Source organism: Pseudophryne corroboree, chromosome 6 (assembly GCF_028390025.1).
Source record: "Pseudophryne corroboree isolate aPseCor3 chromosome 6, aPseCor3.hap2, whole genome shotgun sequence".
Classification (NCBI taxonomy): Eukaryota; Metazoa; Chordata; class Amphibia; order Anura; family Myobatrachidae; genus Pseudophryne; species Pseudophryne corroboree.
This window is the reverse complement of record NC_086449.1, coordinates 203,307,468-203,333,667: the sequence shown is the minus strand read 5'-3', so window position 1 is coordinate 203,333,667 and position 26,200 is coordinate 203,307,468. Positions and strand designations below refer to the sequence as shown.

Sequence of the window (26,200 nt, the reverse complement as noted above, 5' to 3'; positions counted from 1 at the left end):
AGGGTGCTGGTGTTGCGGGGGCACTGGCTGGGCGGGGAGGAGGCGCAGCTCCACTGGTGTTACTATTGGAGGCGTGCCCAGCATCTATTCACATAGGGGCAGCAGTGGCAGGCTGTTTTAGCAGGGCACATTTTGCCCTTTAAAAAAATCGGGCTAAAACAGTCTAGCGTGAACACTATTAATCGCCCAAATCCATGCCAAGAAACATTCTCTACGCCCCAACACTAACATGAATGATTCACACAAGGCAGGATAAAAAATGCATGGATTTAAGTATACGCCATATTCTGACCCCACCACCTACATGTCACAACAGAAATCAAGATGTCAGACCAGGCAACATCTTTTACATATTTCCTGTTGAAATCCCATGACATCAGCAGTTTGAGATATGAAAAACACCCTATCTGACACCAACAATCATTCCACGGTCAAAGTTGCATAGATGAGATTATCGCATTTCTGGTGATTGGTCTGATCAGCAGAGCTGCTTGTCCAATGGCAGCATCCTTTTATCATCAAGATGCTTGGAATCTGATTGGCTCATTAGACCGTGTTCTCCCCCCAAAAATAGGATTTTAATTACCTACCAGTAAACCCTTTTCTCATAGTCCGTAGAGGATGCTGGAGTCCAATTTAGTACCATGGAGTATAGACAGGTCCACTAGGAGCCATAGGCACTTTAAAAGATTAGTAGTGTGGGCTGGCTCCTCCCTCTATGCCCCTCTTACCAGACTCAGTCTAGAAACTGTGCCCGAGGAGACTAACATACTTCGAGAGAAGGAAATACACAAATAGTGGTGAGATTCACACCAGCTCACACAACAAAAAGGAAAGCCAAGCTAGTAATTTAAATCCTATTTTCTCTTACATCCTAGAGGATGCTGGGGTCCAATTTAGTACCATGGGGATGTACCAAAGCTCCCAGTACGGGAGGGAGAGTGCTGAGGTTCCTGCAGAACAGATGGACCAAACTTTAGGTCCTCAGAGGCCAAAGTATCGAACTTGTAGAACTTTGCAAAGTGTTCGATCCAGACCAAGTAGCCGCTCGGCAAAGTTGTAAAGCTGAGACACCCCGGGCAGCCGCCCAGGAAGAACCCACCTTACAAGTAGAGTGGGCCTAAACAGATGTAGGACACGGCAATCCTGCCGTAGAATACGCATGCTGGATAGTGAACCTGATCCATCGAGAGATCGCCTGCTTAGAAGCAGGACACCCAAGTTTCTTGGAATTACACATGACAAACAGTCCTATTTTCTGTGACGAGCAGTCCTCTTCACATAGATTTTCAAAGCCCTCACAACAACCAAGGACTTTGAGGTAATGGAGGAGTCAGTAGCCACTGGCACCACAAAAGGTTGATTTATATATGAGAAGCTGACACAACCTTTGGAAGAAACTGCTGACGCATACGGAGCTCAGCTCTATCTTCATGGAAAATCAAATAGGGGCTCTTACATGACAGTGCCCCCAGTTCAGACACACGTCTAGCAGATGCCAATGCCAACAGTGTGACAGCCTTCCAAGTAAGAAACTTGACATCCACCTCCTGTAAAGGCTCGAACCAATCCGATTGCAGGAACTGCAGCACCACATTAAGATCCCACGGTGCCGTAGGAGGCACAAAAGGTGGTTGGATGTGCAAAGCCCCTTTAAGAAAGTCTGAACCTCTGGGAGAGCAGCCAATTACTTCAGGAAGAAAATGGACAAGGCCGAAATCTGGACCTTGATGGAGCCCAAGCGTAGGCCCACATCCACACCTGCTTGCAGAAAGAGGAGAAACCGTCCCAGTTGAAACTCCACCGTAGGAAACCTCTTGGATTCACACCAAGACACATACTTTTTCCAAGTTTGATGGTAATGTTTAGACGTTACTCCCTTCCTAGCCTGCATCAGGGTAGGAATGACCCTTGTCGGAATACCCTTCTGAGCTCAGATCTGGCGTTCAACATCCATGCCGTCAAACGTAGCCGCGGTAAGTCTTGATAGGTGAACGACCCCTGTTGAAGAAGGTCCTTGCAAAGAGGAAGAGGCCTCGGATCCTCCAGCAGTAATTCCAGAAGATCCGTGTACCAAGCCCTTCATGGCCAGTCCGGAGCAATGAGGATGCCTGAACTCTTGTTCTTTTTATTAGTTTGAGAATCCTTGGGATGAGTGGAAGTGGAGGGAACAGATACACTGACTGGAACACCCACGGAGTTACCAGGGCGTACACCGCCACTGCTTGTGGGTCTCGTGACCTGGAACAGTACCTCCAAAGCTTCTTGTTGAGGTGAGAGGCCATCATGTCTATCTGAGGGACACTCCACTGGCTTGTCACGTCTGCAAATCTCCTGGATGGAGATCGTGTCTGCTGAGGAAGTCCGCTTCCCAGTTGTCCACTCCCGGAATGAAGATCGCTGATAACGCCACCGCGTGCTTTTCTGCCCAGTGGAGGATTCTTGATACCTCCGACATTGCCGCTCTGCTCTTCGTTCCACCCTGTCTGTTTATGTAGGACACGGCCGTTACATTGTCCGACTGAATCAGAATCTTCGTTCCGCCCTGTCGGTTTATGTAGGACACGGCCGTTACATTGTCCGACTAAATCAGAATGGCCTGATCTTGGAGAAGAAGTGCCACTTGTAGAAGGCCGTTGTATACGGCCCTTAGTTACAGAATGTTTATCGGAAGGACGGATTCCAGACTTGACCACTTTCCTTGGAAGTTTTCCCCTTGGGTGACTGCTCCCCAACCTCTGAGACTTGCATCCGTGGTAAGAAGAATCCAATTCTGAATCCCGAACCTGCGGCCCTTGAGAAGGTGAAAAGATTGCAGCCACCAGAGCAGTGAAATTCTGGCTTTTCGCCGACAGGCGTATCCGCTGGTGCATGTGAAAATGTGATCCCGACCATTTGTCCAGGAGATCGAGTTGGAAGGACCGTGCATGGAATCTTCTGCACTTTAGAGCCTCGTAGGAGGCTACCATCTTCCCCAAAGGGTGAATGCAACGTATACCAGGGCTGGCTTCAGGGCATCCATTGATTGGATCACCAACGCTTTCACCACCGGTAGAAACACCCTCTGCACTTCCATGTCGAGTATCATCCCCAGGAAGGGCAGTCTCCTTGTCGGCTCTAAATGTGACTTTGGAAGGTTCAGGATCCACCCAGGAGTAGTCGAGTTGAGAAAGCAATGTTCTGCAACAGCTTCTCCCTGGAAGATGCCTTTATCAGCAGATCGTCCAGATGTGGAATTATGTTCACTCCCCGCCTGCGGAAGAGTAGCATCATCTCTGCCATGACCTTGGTGAACACCCTCTGTGCCATGGAGAGGCCAAATGGCAGTGCCTGGAACGGATAGTGACAGTCCAGCAGAGCAAATCTGAGGTAAGCCTGGTGAGGCGGACAGATCGGAACGTGGAGGTATGCATCCTTGATATCCAGGGATACCAGGAATTCCCCCTCCTCCAGACCTGAGATCACCGCTCTCAGAGACTCCATCTTGAATTTGAATTCCATCAAGTAGGGGTTCAATGACTTTAGGATTAATATTGGCCTTACTGAATCGTCCGGTTTTGGTCCCACAAACAGGTTTGAGTAATAACTCTTGTGTTGTAGGTGAGGTGGAACAGGAACAATGACATTTGTTTGAACCGATTTTTGAATTGCATCCTGTAAGATAGCACTTTCTGCCAGCGAAGCTGGTAAGCCCGATTTGAAGAATCTGTCAGGTGGGAGTTCTTGAAACTCCAGTCTGTAACCCTGTTACCCAGGGGTCTAGGCATGATGACGCCCAGATGTGACAAATCTTTTAGTCTCGCTCCCACCTGCCTGATCTCCAGGGTGGGAAGTCCACCGTCATGCAGTAGATTTTGGGGAAGCAGAACTTGGTTTCTGTTTCTGAGATCCTGTTGGTGCAGGTTTTCTAGATTTTCCCTGACCTCCCCTAAAGAAGGTGGAGAGGGGGGTGGGGGGTTGGATTTTTTTAATTTTGCAGTCCGAAAGGACTGCAGTGTAGACGTAGGATAAGAATTTCTAGTCGGTGGTGCTGCTGAGGGAAGAAAAGATCGACTTACCCGCAGTTGTCGCAGAAATCCACGCATCCAATGCGTCCCCAAACAGAGCCTGACCTGTGAAGGGTAGGTTCTCCACACTTTTCTTGGATTCTGTATCCGCAGTCCATTGGCGTAGCCAGAGTCCTCTGTGTGCCGAGACCGCCATGGACGTAGCCCTCGCATTCAGCATGCCAATGTCCTTTATGGCCTCCACCATGAAACCTGCAGAATCCTGGATGTGACGCAAAAACAATTCAATGTCACACTTATCCATAGTATCTAAGTCCTCAAGTAATGTGCCTGACCACTTTACTATGGCTTTAGAAATCCACGCACAAGCAATGGTGGGCCTTAAAGCTACGCCATTAGCTATGTATAGTGATTTGAGCATAGTCTCAATCTTGCGGTCAGCCAGATCTTTCAAAGCGGTTGAGCCAGGGACAGGTAAAACCACCCTTTTTTGACAACCTAGATACAGAAGCGTCTACTATAGGGGGGTTTTCACACTTTTTTCTGTCCTCTTCAGGGAAAGGAAAAGCAATAAGAACCCGTTTTGGGATCTGGAATTTTTTCTCTGGGCTTTCCCAGGATTTTTCAAACAAAGATGAACACCTTAGAAGCCGTGAAGGTAAGCAAGGATTTCTTACAGTCAGTAAAATAAGATTACTCTTCCTGCTCAGGTACCTTCTCAGTAATATGTAAAATATCCCAAATGGCTTCAATCATTAGTTGCACCCCCTTAGCAAGTGATGCAACCCCCCCTGCATATCCCCGTCACCATCCCCTGTATCAGAGTCGGCATCAGTGTCAACTTGCATTGTCTGGGCAAGTGTACGTTTTTGTGGGTATGTCTTAGACGATACCTTGGGGAATGAGTATGTCATACCCTCCACAAATGTTCTCAAAACCTGCGTCTCTTTTTCATTTTGTGACATCCTAGTTGAAATCTGGGATATCATTCCCCTTAAAGAATCCACCCACGGGCGTTCGGATTCGGAAGGCAGAGAAAGCATATTGCAGTCTTGAGTACATGGAAGAGACTCTTCAGGAGAAGATAAACACTCTGCAGCACAGGACACAGAATCCTTAGACATGTTAATGTGAGATACACACCTACACACAGGAAAATGTCAGACACAGTTTCCCCCCAGAGTACCTTCAGAGAGTCACAGAGTATAAGGAGCCAGCCACACAGCTCCCCTGTGGGCAGTTATTATGATAAAAGCCCAGCGCTGACTAACCAACCTTAAAAGATCAATTAGCACTACCAACACACTCCCGCCCTGTCTATAACACCCTGGTACCGCAGAGGATAGCTGGAGTTATGTGGAGGGCAGCGCTCCCTGTCAGCGTTCTGTTCCTCAGATCTACAGGGAGAAAATGGTGCTGGTGAGTGCTGGATCCGCACTGAGGAGAAGCCCCGCCCCCTGTAATGGCGCGCGGCTTCCCGCACAATTTGTATTATACTGGCCTGAGGATTTTGTGCTAACAGTGGGATTAGCCCCTGTTAGCTGACTTACCAGTGTAGGGTATCAGCGCTGGCTCAGGACGCCCCTCAAGTGCTCACAGCATGTGTTGCTGAGCCTGCATTGGAGCGCAACCAGTCAGAGCTGCGCTCCCACCCTTGTGCCTCCATTCCCGCCGGTGACCCGCTAACCGGGCCGCCGGCGCTGTACTCGCCATTCTTCTTTCTTCTAGCTTTCGTGGGCTTGCAATCAGCACCCTCAGGAGCTCAGTGTCCTGTCAGCAGAGATCAAGAACCATTAACTTCAAGAGTTGGTTCCTACTCCCCCCCTATGTCCCACAAAGCAGGGAAGCTATTGCCAGCAGTTTCCCTGTAACCTAATAACTCTATTAAAACAAAAAATAAATAAGAAAACTCCTAGGAGCTCCCCTAGCTGTGACCAGCTCCACCGGACACATTTTTTAAACTGAGTCTGGTAGGAGGAGCATAGAGGGAGGAGCCAGCCCACACTATTAAACTCTTAAAGTGCCCATGGCTCCTAGTGGACCAGTCTATACCCCATGGTACTAAACTGGACCCTAGCATCCTCTAGGACGCAAGAGAAAATATGTATAGCCAGGCGACATAATGAGGTAGTCAAGGGGAACCGAACCTTCTCACAAGGTAAGCAGCAGATCATAATGCACCTTCCCCCTTCCCATCCGGCATCTCACTCTCCAGGTAGCAGGGGGCTGAGTCTGCAATACTTGCGTCCAGTGCAGGGTGTGGAGGGAATCCTCCTTCCGATGAGGAAAGCTCCGTGCAGTGAGTATTGTTGTTGCTCACAGCTGTTCATGATGCCCTTTGCTGGCCATTGTACCAGCTAGGTGGTGTAAGAAGAATGCCGGGGAGAATGCCCATGAAAAAGACCCTGGAAAGAACATTTTTCAATAGTATCATTAACAAGCAGATGTACCGAATAAGGTGACCACTGAGTGGGTTGGATATGAAATACTGGCTGTAAGGATGCCGGTAGTCACATGACCAACCACAGCATCCCGACAATGAGGATCCCGACACCGGACGGGTATATGTATTTTACCCCTCTCCTGCCCCCAACCCTAACCTTTGGGCTACAAATAACCACCGTATAGTGCCTAACACTCCAACCTGGTTAAAGGTCACTTAAAAGAAAAGAAAATATGAACAGTGTCACTTACTATCTTCCTCTCGTAGAAGGCACCACTGCTGTACGTTGTAGCAAGCGTAGATGCACACTCTTCCAAATACCACGGTTTGTACCCATTTTCTGTTGTGCTACTGATGGAGATGGTATAGATGCTGTTGGTATATCCATCGCAGGAACAGTAGTCAGCCTCTCGGCCACCATTCCCTGATGCCCAGACAAAGATGGAGCCCAGTCCTTTACGACCCTGGAAGAGAATACAAAAAGAAAAAAAAGTCTAACTCCACACCACTAAAGTGCACTAATGGACAATTTCCTGTAATGCTGAAGCCTATCAATTCAACAGCAACCTTTATGTATCAGTGACATCAAAGGTTCTAGTGACTGAGAGGCCTTTGGCCTCGTCTGTACACAGACCTAACTGTTCTTATTTGATGGGCAGTAGACTCACAAAAGGTCAGCCCTCCATTATTAGGATGAAAGGGTATGCAAATGGGATGTAGTTGGCATCGCGGCACTCAGGATACCGGCGGACGAAACACCGACACCGGAATCCAGACACTTGTCAGAATACAGATGCTGGAATCCCAAAAGCAAACATACCGAACGTAAGCATCAGGGGAAGGTTAGGGTTAGGCTGCAGGGAGGGAGGGGAGAAGGTTAGAATATATACCCTAAAACTGTTGGGATCATGGCTGGTCTTCTGACTGCCCGCATTCTCAACACCTAGATCCGGTACCCAACCCATGCCAAATAGGACTTTCTGCTTTACGATGTTTGCCATATTCTTATTTATTACTGGTGGCTTTGCTGCCTAATGCCACACTCAAAAAGGTGTGATGTTCAATAATGCCCTGTGCCTGGTAAGTTAGTAGAGTTAAAGCATACTTGCCTACCTGACCCTCTCCATGAGGGAGAAAATGCTCTGTTCCTGGACTTTCCTGGTAATGTATGATTGCCATCACCTGTGGTGAAACACCTTTCTTATCAAGTAACTAGTTCACCACAGGTGATGGCAATCATACATTACCAGGAAAGTCCAGGAACAGAGCATTTTCTCCCTCATGGAGAGGGTCAGGTAGGCAAGTATGAGTTAAAGGTAAGTTATGCTATACATAAGGCATTCCCAACTGCGGTCCTCAAGAAGGCACACCAACAGTGCAGGTTTTAGTGATATCCAGGCTTCAGCACAGATGGTTAAATCAAAATAACTGAGGTACTAATCAAGTCACCTGTGTTCAAGCCTGGATATCACTAAAACCAGGACTGTTAGTGTGCCTTGAGGACCGTGGTTGGGAAACACTGCTATACATGCACTCACTTACACTATACCCCCCCCCCCCCCCAAAATAAATAAATAAATACATATAAAAATAAATAAATAAAATACAATGGATAAGGTGGAGTGAGCTGTATTTGCTTGGAAGCATCCAGCCAACACTGTCCTGATGGAGCTGGACAAACATCAGCGTCGTACAGCTGCAACTTTAGACTTCACAGACCACAAATGGCTAGGGAAAACTCTGATGGCTTCTATAGAGAGTAAGCCAATAGCCAGCCAGGGCACATCCCCTTCATGTCTTATCAAAACACTGCAGCATGTGGCATACGTCAGCTGCTCCCCCCCCCCACACCCTTACCATACAGACTCATGTAATGAAAATGAATATGATTTCATAAAAAACATAGCAGCAATAAAGCCAATTAGCTAAACATGTTTTCCATGCATCAATAGCACAACTGCTCCCTAAATTATACACAAACCTAACCTTGGGGCTCTTTAGAAAAATCAGACCAGGTTCTATTTTAGCATCACAACTTAGTAAAGCATAGGAGTTGCTGGAACATAGCCTACAGGTCCAGCTAGACTCCCCTTGTTCCTGTGAGGTCTTAATATATTTTAAAGGGGGAAGGGGGGGTTAAGAATGGATTTTTTCCCCTTAATAATTTGTAGTATTTGAAGAGATGAAATCAGAAAATACTAAGCATAAAAAAATCATATAGTGCTAGGCGTAAACAGGCCTAACAAGTAGTTTATGGAAAACAGTTACTGAAAAGTTTTCCGACAAAAGATTCTCGGCTCTACATAGGCTTGAGGTGGCCACACACTTCGGCACTGATCTGGTGTTGGCTTTGGGTCACATATCACAGTATCAGACTAACTTACCTTTACTTACCTTTTAGTTACTTCAGTAGTGCAGCATTTGTGGCCAGCATAAAGAGAGGGGCATGTTAAATGGAATACGTTTTAATGCTAAATGGACTTTTACTGACAATATCACAGCGCAAATCTAGCTAGCCCTCTGATTCATAAAACTTGCCAAGAGCCCAATATTTCCCAAATCACTTGTAAGCCAAGGTCTGAGAGTGTATTCCAACCATCATCCAAACCCTTGTTAAGACCACTTGATCTCCTAATGTATGTCTGCAAACCAAAAATTCAAAAGGTTAAATATCACCTTCTTAATGCCATCTTCAAATGCTTTTTTGGCCAGTGGTCCAGGCCCATCTACAGTCTTCCCATCATCATCAGGGCCCCAGCTTGCACTGTAAATATCAATGTAGTCTGGTCGGATACCCAGAGACTTTGCTTCAACCACATCGGTTACATCACCATCCAGCATACGGATCCCTGAAAGGAAGAAAAACAGAAAATAGTATTCCAGCTACTGTATATCACTGCTGCTGAAGGGCAAAATACTGTTGGTTTCCTTTTGCATAAATTTTAACAGATTACAGCTTTAACACTATGTTGGAATTAGCACTTGAGCTGCAATTTCTTCTGGCCACATAACCATGTTTTTCGGTCAAAGACCAGGACCTCAGTTATATCCATCTATAAACAATCTCGGCAGTTCTGCATCACATAACCGTAACTACCTGCATACAAATTTCAAAAACCAATTTAATTACGGAGTATATCCAATTAAGCAGTTCTCTTTTACGGTTCATTTCTCTCTTCTCTGGGGAAGGCTTCCAAAAGTGACTGCAGTCGAACAAAACTACTCTGTGTACTCTTATACATGCCACAATACTGCGCTGCAGCCATGCTCCATGTATATAAAGTCTAGAGTCATTAAAATCTGATAATTCCTTACTTCTGTGATTCAAAGATACTGCACAAAAGCATGCTTTGCAGAAATGTTCAATTAAAGAATAATTTTACTCTAAATTTAAATAATAAGACAAAGATATATCAAATCCTGGATAGAGATAAATTAGGAGACGTTTCTCATAGCATCCAGTTATTTACCTTTTTCTACCACAGCCTATAAAATTACAGCTCAAAGCAGATTCGTTAGTACGCTCTCTCCACTTTCTCAACCAGAATGACTCAGCAGGTGGTAACTGCACTTCCGTGGTGAGAGGCTTGTGTCATTACAATTGTTCACATTCTGGTGGGATCAGCTCCCTCTAAGGGAGAAGAAAACAAGACCTGCACATTCTATACCTGCAGTTGAGATTTATAACACCGGGCTTTCTGAATTGCACAGATGCAAATGAAGAAACAGAGGTCCAAGTTTTCCAGCTCACCCAGAGACTGTAGGAAGTCAGGTGCAGGGGGTACAGTTTAAAACTCCCATTTACCCAGAGTTCTGTGCACTGATGCCCGTTAGGGGCCAGCGCGAAGGCCGCAGAATTATAGTGCCAGGGACTGATGACATTGGCTGTGCCAGGAGAGCATGGTTGACTGATTGCTAAGCATAAGGAGTGCTAGGACTTTTCGTGTTTATTTTTCACTTATGTACCTGTGTGTGACCAGGCCTAAACCTTAGTATGCTTTGCACAGTGTCCGATGCCAGTAAGAGACACTGTGTTGAATACCTGCCTCACGAGTCCTTCTTTCCAGTTTCTGTTTTACAACTATTATAACAGGGGTCTTTAAATGGTCTATGTACTTCTTGGTAGTGTCTTCTTCTTCGACTTAATAAATGCCAGTAACCTTTCTATCAATTAGTACCACTATGATTGTTGTCTATTCCACCCCAAATCAAGCTAAAGCAGTAATGTTGTGTAGGAATGGACATCCAGACTGCTTGGTGCTTCAAACAGTTGGGAGTGTAAGCCAGTAACATCACATGCGCCTTCCTAGGATGAATATGGACCTGTGCTAGAGGACAATTCAGACCAGGTTATCAGGATACATCTTAAAATCAGTATGGATTAGTGGTCGAGAGACCCTTTAAAATGTCCCACGTATCTTCCACAAGGTTTTAAAGTAGAACTGGAATAAAGTAGATTAAGACCATGTAAATCAGTCAAAGCAGAACTCTTTATAAAAGAGTAGGTCAGCGTAGTAACTGACAATTAACTGGTTTCTACAGCTGTCACTGCTACTTATAAAAGCTATTTGCCGAAATATTTCCCCATGACACAGATCATGTCCTGACAGAACAGTAAAAGGTGATTGGCATGGACTGTTTGGCTACAAGGCTACATCAAGATCAAATACATGCCTACATACCTTTTGGACCAATGTACTGTATGTATACATCTGATAGGGAATATAGATTGTAAGCTCCACTGGATACAGAGAGATGTAAATGGCTAAATATCCTCTGTAAAGCAGTGTACCCTATATAAGGAGAGTTATGTTAGACTTACCATTGTTAAATCTCTTTCTGCAAGGTACACTGGGTTCCACAGGGAATACATTGGGGTGTAGAGATGGATCTTGATCCAGGCACCAACAGGTTAAAGCTTTACCTGTCCCAAGATGCATTGGGGCCTTCTCTATAACTCTGCCTCCAGGCACTGTGAGCTCAGTTTTGTTAACCAGTGCAATGCAGGAGCAGGTAAAAGAGAAGGCAGATGTTAGTCACATAGAACCACATTCTCACGACAGCGACAAATGCCATACAAACCCATAGAAGCTAGGTGCATCAGGACGGGCGCCCTGTGGAACCCAGAAAGATTTAACTATGGTAAGTCTACCATAAATATCCTTTTCTGCAGAAGGGTACACTGTGTTCCACAGGGAATACATTGGGGATGTCCCAAAGCATTACTCAAGGGAGGGGACGCGCCTTAGTGGGTATGAAAATCCGGAGTCCAAAAGAAGCATCCTGGGAGGCGGAAGTGTCAAAGGCATAGAACCTAATGAACGTGTTCACTAAGGTCCACATGGCCGCCTTGCACAAATGTTCTGCGGATGCGCCACGGTGAGCCGCCCAAGAGGTTTCAACAGACAGAGTAGAATGGGCTTTAATAGCAGCAGGAGCTGGAGGTCCAGCCTGTGCATAAGCTTGTGCAATCACCATTCTAATCCATCTGGCCAAGGTTTGCTTAGTCACAAGTCAGGTACTTTTGTGAAAACCAAAAAGTACAAAAAGGGAATCTGACCTGCTGATAAAGGCAGTCATCTCCACGTATAAACGGACAGACCGTATCATATCAAAGACCGCTCTTTGTAGGACAAACCAGAAGAGATGAAGGCCGGAACCACAATCTCTTGGTTAAGGTAAAAAGATAACACCACCTTAAGCAAATAACCAGGGCGAGTTCCAAGAACTACCCGGTCATGGTGAAATATCAGAAAGGGTGGACAACAGGACAAAGCATCTAGGACACTCTCCTAGCAGAGACAATAGCCAGTAGAAACAGGACCTTGACCGTGAGCCACTTAAGGTCCACTGACTCAAGAGGTTCAAATTGAGACTCTTGCAGAGCATTCAGAACAGACAGATCCCATGGAGCCACAGGTGGGACATAGGGAGGCTGAATCCGTAAAACACCCTGAGTGAAAGTATGAACGTCAGGAATAGACGCAATTTTTCTCTGAAACCATACCAACAATGCAGATATATGAACCTTGAGGTTCAGGCCTTGTTGCAGAAAAGCCAGAAGTCTGGAAGTACTGAATTCGTAAGCCTCATAATTCTTCGCAGCACACCAGGTGAAGTAAGAATTCAAGACCCTATAATAAATCCGCGCAGATGCCGGTTTGCGGGCCTTCAGCATAGTTTGGATGACCGCCTCAGAGAATTCTTTGGCCCTTAGGAGTGATGCTTCAAGAGCCACGCCGTCAAAGCCAGTTTGGCCAGGTCTGGATAGACAAAAGAACCCTGAACAAGGTGGTCTGGGCGTTGCGGAAGCAGAAGAGGACGCTCTATCGATAGACCCTGCAGGTCTGAGAACCAATGCTGTCTGGGCCATGCTGGAGCGACTAGAAGTTGTATTCCTCCTACTTGTTTGAATTTCTGTAGTACCCTGGGCAGGAGTGACACTGGAGGGAACACATAGGGCAGCCGAAAGTTCCATGGAATTGCCAGTGCGTCCACGAACGCTGCTTGAGGATCCCTGGTTTTTGATCCGAAGACCAGAACTTTGCGATTGTGTCGAGACGCCATCAGGTCTACATCTGGTAGGCCCCACTTGTTAACTAGGAGTTGAAAGACTTCCTGATGAAGACTCCACTCCGGCGTGCATGTCCTGACGACTGAGGAAATCACGTTCCCAGTTGAGGTCTCCCGGAATGAACACTGCCGATATCACCGGCAGAAAGCTTTCCGCCCAACTAAGAATTTTTGACACTTCCATCATTGCCATGCGGCTTCGAGTGCTGCCTTGATGGTTTATGTACTGCACCGTGGTGGCGTTGTCTGACCATACTTTAACAGGCCTGTTCTGTATCAGAGGCAGGGCGAGAGACAAAGGACTGAACACTGCCCACAATTCCAGAATGTTTAATCGGGAGGAATGATTCCTCCATGGTCCACCGACCCTGGAAAGAGTGTTGCTCCAACACCACGCCCCAAGCCCTCAGACTGGCATCCATAGTCAGTAGGACCCAGTTGGGGATCCAGAAGGGACGGCCCCTGCTCAACTGCTGGTCCTGTAGGCACCAGGTCAGTGACCGACAAACCTCCGGAGTCAAGAAGATCATGTGAGGCCTGATCCGATGAGGCAGGCCATCCCACGTGGAAAGGACTAACCTCTGTATAGGGTGGGAATGGAATTGAGTGTACTCCACCATGTCGAAAGTCGACACCATGAGGCCTAGTACTTGCATCGCAGAGTGTATCGACACTCTTGAGCGAGAAAGGAAGTATATGATTCTGTCCTGAAGTTTCCGGACCTTCTCTGGAGACAGAAACAGCCGCTGACTGTGTGTGTCTGGTAGTGCCCCAGGTGCACCATGCTCCGAGCAGGGACCAGCGAGGACTTCTTCCAGTTGATGAGCCACCCATGGGCTTGTAGGAAGTTTACCCTCAGTTGTAGATGACTGAGGAGGACATCGTGGGAGTTTGGCAGAATCAGCAAATCGTCCAGATACGTCAGGATACAGACTCCCTGGCGACGGAGATGAGAAGTCGTCATCACGGCCATAACCTTGGTGAAGATATGAGGGACCATGGCCAGTCCAAATGGCAGAGCCTGGAATTGATAGTGAGGTTGCCAATAGCAAACCGCAGATATTGCTGATGCTATATGGCAATAGGTATATGCAGGTAAGCATCTTGTATATCCAGGGATACCATATAGCCTCCGGGTTCCATGGCCAGTACAATTGAGTGCAGTGTTTCCATACGGAACTTGGACACTCTCACAAACTTTTTCAGTCATTTGAGGTTGAGAATAGGCCGGAAAGACCCATCAGGTTTCAGGACTAGAAACAGGGTCGAGTAGTATCCTCTGCTACTCTGGGAAAGAGGTACCGGCACTACCACTCCTGTATCCAGGAGGGGACGCACAACCATCTGTAGAGCTTGAGCCTTCAACGGATCTGAAGGGATAACCGTTGTGCAGAACTGGCGAGGGGGACGTCTGTTGAAAGAGACTGCGTACCCGTGAGAGACAACTTCTCGCACCTATGCGTCTGAAGTGGTCATTACCCAAACCTGGGTGAATCGAATTGCCCCCCCCCCCATTCTGGGATCCCCCAGGGGACGGCTTGTCCCGTCATGCAGCAGGCTTGTCATGAAAAGCAGGCGGACGAGCAACCCAGGATAGTTAGGCATTGGGCCTAGTGGTTGTTGGGAGCACGAGACAATCTCTGGTATGCCTGACCTTCACTTTCCCTTAAGGCCGAAAGCAGGGAAAAGTGGTACCTTATGTCTTCTCTGCAGAAGGAGTAGCATTTGGGAGAAAGGCAGACATAGTAGCTGCCGATTCAGACCCAAGTTTTAATTAGGTCTTCCCCAAATAAGATGTCACCAGTAAAGGGGAATACCTCCAAGGACTTTTGGAGTCGAGATCCACCTTCCATGACTTCAACTACAGAATATGGCGAGCCGGGACAGACATATTCGACACCTTGGTAGCCAACACACCCGCCTCAGGGGACGCCGCCTGGTGAAGAAAAAGATGGCGGTGGTATTGTGAGACAGGGAATGCCTGGCATTGTCAGATATATCCTCAGGCAGCACTGCCTCTAATGCCTGATTCAGTCATCAATCTATTTTGCAGCTCCAAGAAGACGCAATTGTAGTCTATGTGCAACACCCGTAAGAGAGTAATAAACTTCAGGCATCCCTACACACGCTTATCTGTCGGTTCCTACAGTGAGGGGACAGTGGTGAGATGCTGAGTGGACGACACCCGATGGGTGACACATGAGTTCACTAGCAGTGAATTACCTACTTGTTATATAACTCTGCAGGGGGAGGATATAGAGTTAATGCCCGTTGTAGACAGGGAGAATGTCTTCCCTGGATTAGACCAGGGGTCTTGTCAGATTGTGGTAACAGAGTTTTAATTACCCTCTGACGTGTGAACATATCAGTTTGCTTAACCACAGTAGGGGAATTCTCTTATCAGTGATTTGTAGGATTTGTTTCCCAGTAACCACAAGGGCAGTGGTATCATTTAGCAAGGAAAAATCCTCGTCAGAAACATTTAATATAGGGAATGACAGGACAGCATGATCCCCCTCTCTTCAGATAAAATATCAGAGAGATTATTGGATAGGGAGGAGAGAGCAGCCCGCTCAGATGACCCAGAGACACGACAGTGACCTGGAATAGGGTTTTGCCTGACCAAGGAGTGAGTCATATGCTACAACCCGTGAGGCAAACTTTTCCCGCCCAAAGCGGATTGACCATTGGGGACATCAGTGACTATATTGTTACAGGTGGTCCCATAGGGGGTATAAAGCGTTCAACTAGAGTAACCAGTAAGTTTGAGAACGCAGCCCAGGTTGGCTCCAGATTGATTACAGGAGCTGCGGACTGACTGGGAGATGTATGAGTGTAGTACACAGACCATCACACAAAACTTTCTCCTCAGGTAAATCTGTTGCGCATGCTCTGCAGGATGCAGGAGCGTCCCCAGATTTACTGCCCTACTTGTTAAACATTATACACAAATGCAACAGAGAGCGGATTAGTACGATGAAGCCAGATAGAGTACAATACCTGCAAATAAATCAGTTAGCATGTGACTGAGTACCCAGTACACAACACCTGCGAATAAATCCGGTATTATGTGACCGAGTACACAGTATAATACACATAATAGGTAAATACTGTGAGGCACTATATATTGACCCAGACGCATGGTACAGTATACAGTGATAGATATATCTGTAATACACCGGAGTTAAATCACATAGCAGATACAGGCACGCATAGTCATGTTTGCAGTGCCGATAATTATTTTCATGACAATAAAATTACATTGGACTATTATATGAACACACATAGATAGATAGAGAATATATATATATATATATATATATATATATATATATATATATATCTATATATCTAGAGAGATTTGTGGTAAGACCTTACCTTTGTTAAATCTCTTTCTGCGAGGTATAATGTAGGTTGCCAATAGCAAACCGCAGGTATTGCTGATGCGATTTGGCAATAGGTATATGTAGGTAAGCATCCTGTATGTCCAGGGATACCATATAGTCCACTGCTCCAAGACCAGAACAATAGAGCGAAGAGTTTCCATACAAAACTTGGAAACCTTCACAAATTTGTTCATCGACTTGAGGTTGAGAATGGGCCGGGAGGAACCATTCGGTTACGGAACTAGGAACAGCGTTGAATCGTACCCCCTGCCTCTCTGAGCCAGAAGCACCGGCACTACCACTCCTGTGTCCAGGAGGGATTGTACCACCAAATGGAGAGTTTTTGCTTTAACCGGATCTGAAGGGATATTTGTCAATCAAAACTGGCGACGGGGACGCTTCTTGAAAGAGATAGTGTATCCATGAGTGACAACTTCCCTTACCCAGGCGTCTGAAGTGGTCTGTAACCATACCTGAGCAAACCGTAGAAGTCGGCCTCCCACCCTGGGGTCCCCCCAGAGGGAGGTCCGTCCCGTCATGCAGCATGCTTGTCTGGTTTGGAAGTAGGCTGACGGGCAGCGCATGAACGTGTAGGTTTGGGCTTAGAGGTTTTGGAAGTGCGAGCCTGTTTCGGGTACGCCTGCCCCGTTGCTTTACTTGGAGGTCAAAATGAACGAAAGGTGGTACTCTTAGCCTTCTGAACCGAAGGATTAGTACTCAGCAGACATGCAGTTTTAGCAGATGCTAAGTCAGCAACAAACTTGTTCAGATCTTCCCCAAACAGGATGTCCCTCTTAAAGGGGATAACCTCCAAGGTTTTTTTTAGAGTCCAGATCCACAGTCCAGGACCACAACCACAGAAACCGGTGTGCCAAAATGGACGTAGTAGACGCATTGGCTGCCAGGACGCCGGCCTCAGAGGCCGCCTCCTGTATATAACAAGAGGCTGTGATAATGGGGGTCATTCCGAGTTGTTCGCTCGTTATTTTTTTCTCGCAACGGAGCAATTAGTCGCTAATGCGCATGCGCAATGTCCGCAGTGCGACTGCGCCAAGTAAATTTGCTATGCAGTTAGGAATTTTACTCACGGCATTACGAGGTTTTTTTCTTCGTTCTGGTGATCGGAGTGTGATTGACAGGAAGTGGGTGTTTCTGGGCGGAAACAGGCCGTTTTATGGGAGTGTGTGAAAAAACGCTACAGTTTCTGGGAAAAACGCGGGAGTGGCTGGAGAAACGGAGGAGTGTCTGGGCGAACGCTGGGTGTGTTTGTGACGTCAAACCAGGAACGACAAACACTGAACTGATCGCAGATGCCGAGTAAGTGTGGAGCTACTCAGAAACTGCTAAGAAATGTCTATTCGCAATTTTGCTAATCTTTCGTTCGCAATTTTGATAAGCTAAGATTCACTCACAGTAGGCGGCGGCTTAGCGTGTGCAAAGCTGCTAAAAGCAGCTTGCGAGCGAACAACTCGGAATGACCCCCAATATACGAAAGACTGTCTGGCATTATCAGAAAACTTAGAAGGTAGTTTCGCTTCAACTTCTTGAACCCAGGCTTCAATAGCCTTCACAGCCCAAGAGGCCGCTATAGTGGGTCTATGCACAGCACCTGCAAGGGTGTAAATAGACTTCAAGCAACCCTCCACATGCTTATCCATCGGTTCCTTCAGAGAAGTGACGGTAGTGACAGGCAGAGTAGAGGACATCAGACAATCAACATGCGAGTCCACCAGCGGCAGCGTTTCCCAATTTTTACTTAACTCTGCAGCGAGGGGATAACGAGCTAGCATCTTCTTAGACAGGGAGAATTTCCTTCCTGGATACTCCCAGGATTCCTGACGTATGTCAACTAAATGGTCAGAATGGGGCAAAACTAACTTAGTGACCTTCTGACGTTTGAACTTATCAGGTTTCTTAGATGTATCTGGAGGTTCAGATTCATCATCAATCTCAAAAATCAGTGTGATAGCCTCCAAGAGATCAGGAACATCCACCTGTGAAATAGATTCCCCATCAGAAGCATCTGCATCAGTGTCTGAGGGATCAGTGTATACGCCATTTTCATCAGATGAAGTATCTGTAACATGTGTGGAATGTGAGGAAGTAATGGCCCGCTTAGATGACCCCTTGGTCCTAGGAGAGCGAGGGTTAGGTTTTTGTTTAACCAAAGACTGATTTAATTGCTGTAACTGAGTTAACAGATTATCTGCCCATGGCGGATGAACTGCAGGGACAATATGTGGCTGTAATGGCAAAGGAGGTCCAACTGGGGGCATGTCTTGTTACTAGCGTAGTCAGCAAATTAGAAAAAGCAACCCAGGGTGGGTCTTGGTGTGCCACCGGTGCTGCCGGCAGACTGAGGGGTACTCAACCCCCCGGTACCTGGACCCCCAGCTGGAATATTTTCCTCAGATGCATCCGTGACGTTAGCACTGCATGACGCAGGATCAGCCACGGATCTCCCGCCCTGTGTAGCAGACATTACGTGTGAATGTAGCCTTAGGGCGTAACAGTACAATATAGCCAGACACAGTACCTGACAAAAAACCCCTATGTAGTGCGACTGCAAATGCAGAGCACAAACAGAGAATTTAAGTGGTATATGGTGACAAATACACAGAGAAAAATACCAAGGTAGCATATCCTGAGAAACACATACTAACTAAAATATATATATATATATATATATATATATATATATATATATATATATATATATATATATATATATATATATATATATATATATATATATATAATATGGCCCCCCACACATGCAGCAATAGGGTAACAAGCGACACTCAGTCTCCAACAAATAGTGGAAACCAAGCTAAAAAGCTTTATTGGATCAACGTTTCCCCCTTTGTCAGGATAGCTTACAGAACCACAATACAAGTTATTTATACATACCAACACCTATCCGATCCTCCGTCAGCTCCCGCCAACCGTCCCGGGCCCGGTCGCCACCCCCCCCGCCTCGATGGCAGTCGGAAGCGGAAGTGACGCACCCGTACCCGGCCGGCGTCGGCCCGCTGCCAGGTAACCTACACGTCACTGTGTTGTCCAGGCAACACATATACAAAACATAACACGTGTATTACAAACAGTTCACCATAGCATCAGGAACAGTACATAAAACAATCAACGTATATTGAATAGTGTTACGCGCTGGTTTACATACACTGCTCAAACAAATAAAGGGAACACTTAAACAACACAATGTAACTCCAAGTCAATCACACTTCTGTGAAATAAAACTGTCCACTTAGGAAGCAACACTGATTGACAATCAATTTCACATGCTGTTGTGCAAATGGAATAGACAACAGGTGGAAATTATAGGCAATTAGCAAGACACCCCCAATAAAGGAGTTGTTCTGCAGGTGGTGACCACAGACCACTTCTCCGCTCCTATGCTATCTGGCTGATGTTTTGGTCACTTTTGAAAGCTGGCGGTGCTTTCACTCTAGTGGTAGCATGAGACTGAGTCTACAACCCACACAAGTGGCTCAGGTAGTGCAGCTCATCCAGGATGGCACAGCAATGCGAGCTGTGGCAAGAAGGTTTGCTGTGTCTGTCAGCGTAGTGTCCAGAGCATGGAGGCGCTACCAGGAGACAGGCCAGTACATCAGGAGATGTGGAGGAGGCCGTAGTAGGGCAACAACCCAGTAGCAGGACCGCTACCTCCGCCTTTGTGCAAGGAGGAACAGGAGGAGCACTGCCAGAGCCCTGCAAAATGACCTGTAGCAAGCCACAAATGTGCATGTGTCTACTCAAACGATCAGAAACAGACTCCATGAGGGCCCGACGTCCACAGGTGGGGGTTATGCTTACAGCCCAACACCGTGCAGGACCTTTGCCATTTGCCAGAGAACACCAAGATTGGCAAATTCACCTCTGGCGCCCTGTGCTCTTCACAGATGAAAGCAGGTTCTCACTAAGCACATGTGACAGACGTGACAGAGTCTGGAGACGCCAAGGAGAACGATCTGCTGCCTGCAACATCCTCCAACATGACCGGTTTGGCAGTGGGTCAGTAATGGTGTGGGGTGGCATTTCTTTGGGGAGCAGCACAGCCCTCCATGTGCTCGCCAGAGGTAGCCTGACTGCCATTAGGTACCGAGATGAGATCCTCAGACCCCTTGTGAGACCATATGCTGGTGCGGTTGGCCCTGGCTTCCTCCTAATGCAAGACAATGCTAGACCTCATGTGGCTGGAGTGCGTCAGCAGTTCCTGCAAGACAAAGGCATTGATGCTATGGACTGGCTTGCCCGTTCCCCAGACCTGAATCCAATTGAGCACATCTGGGACATCATGTCTCGCTCCATCCACCAACGCCACACTGCACCACAGACTGTCCAGGAGTTGGCGGATGCTTTAGTCCAGGTCTGGGAGGAGATCCCTCAGGAGACCATCCACCACCTCATCAGGAGCATGCCCAGGCGTTGTAGGGAGGTCATACAGGCACGTGGAGGCCACACACACTACTGAGCCTCATTTTGACTTGTTTTAAGGACATTACATCAAAGTTGGATCAGCCTGTAGTCTGTTTTTCCACTTTAATTTTGAGGGTGACTCCAAATCCAGACCTCCATGGGTTAATAAATTTGATTTCCATTGATAATTTGTGTGATTGTTGTCGTCAGCACATTCAACTATGTAAAGAACAAAGTATTTAATAAGAATATTTCATTCATTCAGACCTAGGATGTGTTATTTTAGTGTTCCCTTTATTTTTTTGAGCAGTGTATAATGCAACTCGACTTAAAACATAAAAAAAACTAAAAAATAAAGAAATTATAAACAAACCGTGTCATAATACCACTGAACTGTACATCAACACTGGGCTCATCTACAGGCTGCTAAATCAATGATTATATTACAGATCAAGCTATGATAATAGAATTCATCTAAGTCGAATAGCACTGTTCAACAACCAAACTGCTCTGGGTGTCAATACTAGGTCCCTTGTACCCCTTATTGAACGTATTCTGTAGACAAACTTGTTCTGAACAGCTATATATAAATGAATGAAAAACATATAAAGATGAATAAAACATTTTTAAAAGGAGAAGAAAACGATTAGAACTAACTTTGACTTATTCAAGGTGTGCTATCATAAGAAACAACTTAACCCCATATGTTCGTTTAAACTTTTTGGTGTAAGAGTGTCCAGTTTAAAAATCCAACTGGCCTCCAATTGAAGCAGCCTCTTATGCCTGTTACCCCTGCGCATTGTCAGTGGTACATGGTCTATAATTTTGTACCGGATGGAGGCTGGCCCATGGCCAAAAAATGTTGGGCCACGGGTTGTTCATTGTGCCCTGTGGTGATGGCTGATCTAATGGCAGTTCTGTGCTGCGCCATCCACTCCTTAAATTGGCAAGTAGTCTTGCCAACATATTGCATCCCACAGGGACAAAAAAAGCAAACTATAAATCTAGAGGTACATGTCAGAGGCCAATTGATTTTAAACCTCCTCCCCGATTGGGCATGCACCACTGTGTCCCCAGTTTGGAGATACCCACAGATGGTGCACCCCAAGCAGCGAAAACAACCATTTTTCCTGCTAAGGAAATGTTGTTTGTTAGGTTTACCAAAACCGCTAATAACCGTTTTTACCACTACATCTCTAATGTTACGACTTCTGGTATGTCCAGCTAGTAACAAAGTGCCATGCAAGGTGGTAAGGTCAGATGCTACTATTGGCCACAAAGATCTAACCTTTTTAACAAAGTGCTTACTCTGTGTGTTGTATTCACGTATCCAGGGAATAAGGTTAGCCTGTTTCTTTTTTTTATCCTTAAGAAGATCCTGTCTATTCTGCTGAAGTGCCTTTTGTCTGGCTCTCTCAAGTACATTGGCCGGATATCCCCATCGGAGAATTTTTTGACCAAAATGTCAAATTGTTTATCTGTCTCCACTGGGTCACTCAAGATCCGGCATACCCGAAGGAACTGTGAGAATGGTAACCCCCAACACGGTTGAACGTGGGTGGAAACTACTGAATCTCAGGAGATTGTTCCTGTCTGTTGGTTTGGTATAGTGTGGTCTGGATTTTATTATCTTGAATGGAAATGTTCACATCCAAATAATTAATATTACTGTTGCTAATGCAATATGTCAGCTTAATGGGACTGGAGGTAGAATTATGCTCATCAACAAGCGCTGTCAACCTTGTGACGTCACCTTGCCAGAAGATGAGCAAGTCATCTATATATCGGTAGTACAAGTAAATGTGATCAGAAATATCAGAATTTTCAAAGAAAATCTCTCTCTCACCTTCCCACATAACTATTTGCGAAAGACGGGGCAATTTTCAATCTATCGTCACGTGTTTTCTTCTTCTGAAATCAGTGTTCTCAGCAAGGGACTTTTTTTATTCCGACAAACAAACAGGACAAGTTTAAACACATTGTGGAGAACTATAAGTTGGAGAGAACACTCAAGTTCAGAGAATATTTTTTTAAAAACTCTAAGACCAACACTGAAGAAGCATTACCATCACAGCTCTGAAAATTGGGAGAGCAGCGGCGGGTGTGTGCCTGATGAAGCCGGAGCGCATCCGTTGTAAGTACCCGGCAACCAGGGCGCGGGAGTATACAGCGCCACTGGGGGAGGTGAGGGAGCCGCAGCACGATATGTCAGACTGACATATAGCACTTCTAAGTGTCTGTGCTGAGGCCCTTGAAGTCTTCTTTCTTCAGAAAAGCTTTTTCCAGGGCTGCCTAGCGCAGCCCTCCGTTAGCTGCCTGCACTGCAGGCACCAACTTACAAACTGAGCTCCAGTGCCTGGAGGTGGGGTTATAGAGAAGACGGTGCAAGGCATCCTGGGAACAATCAAAGCTTTAGCCTGTTGGTGCCTCGGATCAAGATCCAACTCTACACCCCAATGTTATTACCTGTGGAATACATTGAACCCTGTTGTAGAAAAATAAAACAATGCGCAGTCTGAGACCGGATGTATATATCAGAATACTCGTACAATATATTCTGGCACAGGTACACTTGTTCTTAACTAACGCTGTCTTATTATCGACAAGTAGAATACTTAAGTGTTTGTAAAACCACGGCACCGATGTACAGGTTTACAAAGGAGACCTTGCTCTCAGTCAGGGAGTGAGGTAGAGTGTGAGGCAGCTCCAGGGCAGGAACACCAGCAGTAGATGGCGCCCTGGGCCGGGGGATGGGCTACAGGTCAAGCACCGGTTCCCCTATGCTGGACTTCACCACCTGGTACTGTGGAGTCTTATTAAAAGTGGACATTTGTATATCCGAACTGTACTCCTATGCCCTGGTGGATATAGTGGGGTCCCTGCACGGTCACAATGTTCACGCCAGCGTCGCAGTCCATCTCCCTAGACTGTGACCGGAACAAAATTTAATGGCAGGTCCCGCCTGGGGGGCCCTCTTACCTCCTCCCTGTAGCAGCCACATGAACCAGGAGAGCATCTGCGACTGTGTGCCTAAGCCGGAGCGTCTCCGCTGCAAGTACACAGGAACGGAGCCAGAAAGAGTATGCAACGCTGCTTGGGAGGTGATGGAGCTGCAGCACTGAAGTGTCACCATGACATACAGCGCTGACAGCCCAGTTTTGAAGAAATTTTCTGTCCGAAAAAGCTTTTTCGGGGCTGCCCTTTGCAGCCCACTGGTTAAGTGACCTGCTTCTGCAGACACCAACTGAAAACAGAAGCTCACAGTGCCTGGAGGCGGGGTTATAGAGGAGGCTCCAATGCATCTTGGGACAGCTAAAGCTTTAACCTCTTGGTGCCTGGATCAAGATCCATCTCTACACCCCAATGTATTCCCTGTGGAACACAGTGTACCCCGCTGCAGAAATATAATAGGATTTTAATACCTACCGGTAAATCCTTTTCTCTTAGTCCGTAGAGGATGCTGGGGACTCCAAAAGGACCATGGGGTATAGACGGATTCACAGGAGCTTGGGCACACTATAAAGACTTAAACTGGGTGTGAACTGGCTCCTCCCTCTATGCCCCTCCTCTAGACCTCAGTTAGAAAACTGTGCCCAGGAGAGATGGACATTTCGAGGAAAGAACTTATTTTTTTTAAACACGGTGAGTGTCATATCAGCTCACACCAAGAGCATACCGCAGAACATGGCATTCAATAGAATACCAGCCAACTGCATGAACAATACACAGCCACATGCTGAGAGAATATGTAACACAACCTGTGTGTCAACACAACCAATAATAAGACACCGCATGCCCTGGCATGAACAATGTCAGCAACAGCCTGACAGAGAAGAAACACCACCAGAATGTAACCAAAACCAATAACTGCAGACACAGTACGCACTGGGACGGGCGCCCAGCATCCTCTACGGACTAAGAGAAAAGAATTTACCGGTAGGTATTAAAATCCTATTTTCTCATATGTCCTAGAGGATGCTGGGGACTCCAAAAGGACCATGGGGTCTATACCAAAGCTCCAGAACGGGCGAGAGAGTGCAGACGACTCTGCAGCACTGATTGAGCAACAAAAGGTCCCCATCAGCCAGGGTATCAAACTTGTAGAGCATAGCAAAAGCGTTTGAACCCGACCAAGTATCCGCTCTGCAAAGTTGAACCGCCGAGACTCCTCGGGCATTCGCCCAAGAAAAGCCCACCATCCCAGTAGAATGGGCCTCCACCGACTTCGGTAACGGCAATCCAGCCGTAGAACGAACATGCCAAATCGCATCACAGATCCAGCGTGTAACAGACTGCATAACGTAGTCACCCCAATCATGCTGGGAGCATACCGGACAAACAGAGCCTCTGTTTCTTCAAACTGAGCCAAATTGGCGACCTAAATATTTAAATCCCTGGCTACATCAAGAGACTTTGAATCAGCTAAAGCCTAAGTAACCACCGGCATCACAATAGGCCGATTTCTGCGAAACCCAGTAACCACACTTGGCAGAATTACTATCAGAGTTCTCAATTCCTCTCTATCCACATGAAAGATCAAACAAGGCCCTTGTGAGATAAAAGCACCAATTCCAACACCCGCCTTGCGGACGCCAAAGCCAATAGCATGACCACTTTCCAAGGGATAATTTGTTAAAGAAGTTATAAGGCCATACTGCACTAACTTTAGGCCTGCATCCACACCGTCTTGTAAAGTATGGATAAGAACGACCTAGCTGAAAGTCCTCCGTAGGAGCTTTCCTGGATTCACACCAAGACACATAGTTACGCCAACTACGGTGGTAAGGCTTTGCCGTTACTTCTTTCCTAGCCTGAAGAATTGAGGAAAAGACTTCACTGGGAACACCCTTTCGGCTTAGGATATGGCATTCAACCACCACGCCATCAGACGCAGACGCTGTAAGTCTTGATACACGCCCTGATCTTGTTGTAACCGTTCCTCACGTAGAGGAAGAAGGCAGGAATCTTCTATGAGTAAATAATGAAAAACTGGATAGCAAACCCTCCTTGGCTAGACCGGATCCAAGAGGAGCGCCTGAACCTTTGTTCTTCTTACGTTTATCATCTTCAGAAAAAGGTGAAAGCGGAGAGGCCACATAGACCGACTAAAAACACCCACGGTGTCAACGAGGGTGTCCACTGCTATAGCTTGAGTGTCCCTTGACCTGGAACAATATCCCTGAGGCCTCTCATTGAGGCGAGACGCCAACATGTCCAGTTGCGACACTCCTTAAAGACTTGTCACGTCTGTGAAACTTCTCGATGATTACTGAATTTCTCCCAGATGGAGATCGCGTCAGCAGAGGAAATCTATTTCTCCGTCATTTACCTCCGGACCGAAGACTGCTAATATA

At 46.6% G+C, this 26,200-nt stretch overlaps 1 protein-coding gene across 3 annotated transcripts in view; it reads right to left on the bottom strand.

The window, feature by feature from the left end:
• PCSK6 (proprotein convertase subtilisin/kexin type 6) overlaps positions 1–26,200 on the bottom strand; it is a 353,524-nt gene that overhangs the window by 137,538 nt on the left and 189,786 nt on the right. For all 3 annotated transcript variants that reach the window (XM_063925653.1, XM_063925654.1, XM_063925655.1), the window contains exons 7-8: positions 9,127–9,299; positions 6,702–6,914 (exon numbers count right to left, since the gene is read on the bottom strand). In XM_063925653.1, the coding sequence (XP_063781723.1) occupies positions 6,702–6,914; positions 9,127–9,299 (386 nt within the window). The remainder of the gene's footprint in view (positions 1–6,701; positions 6,915–9,126; positions 9,300–26,200) is intronic.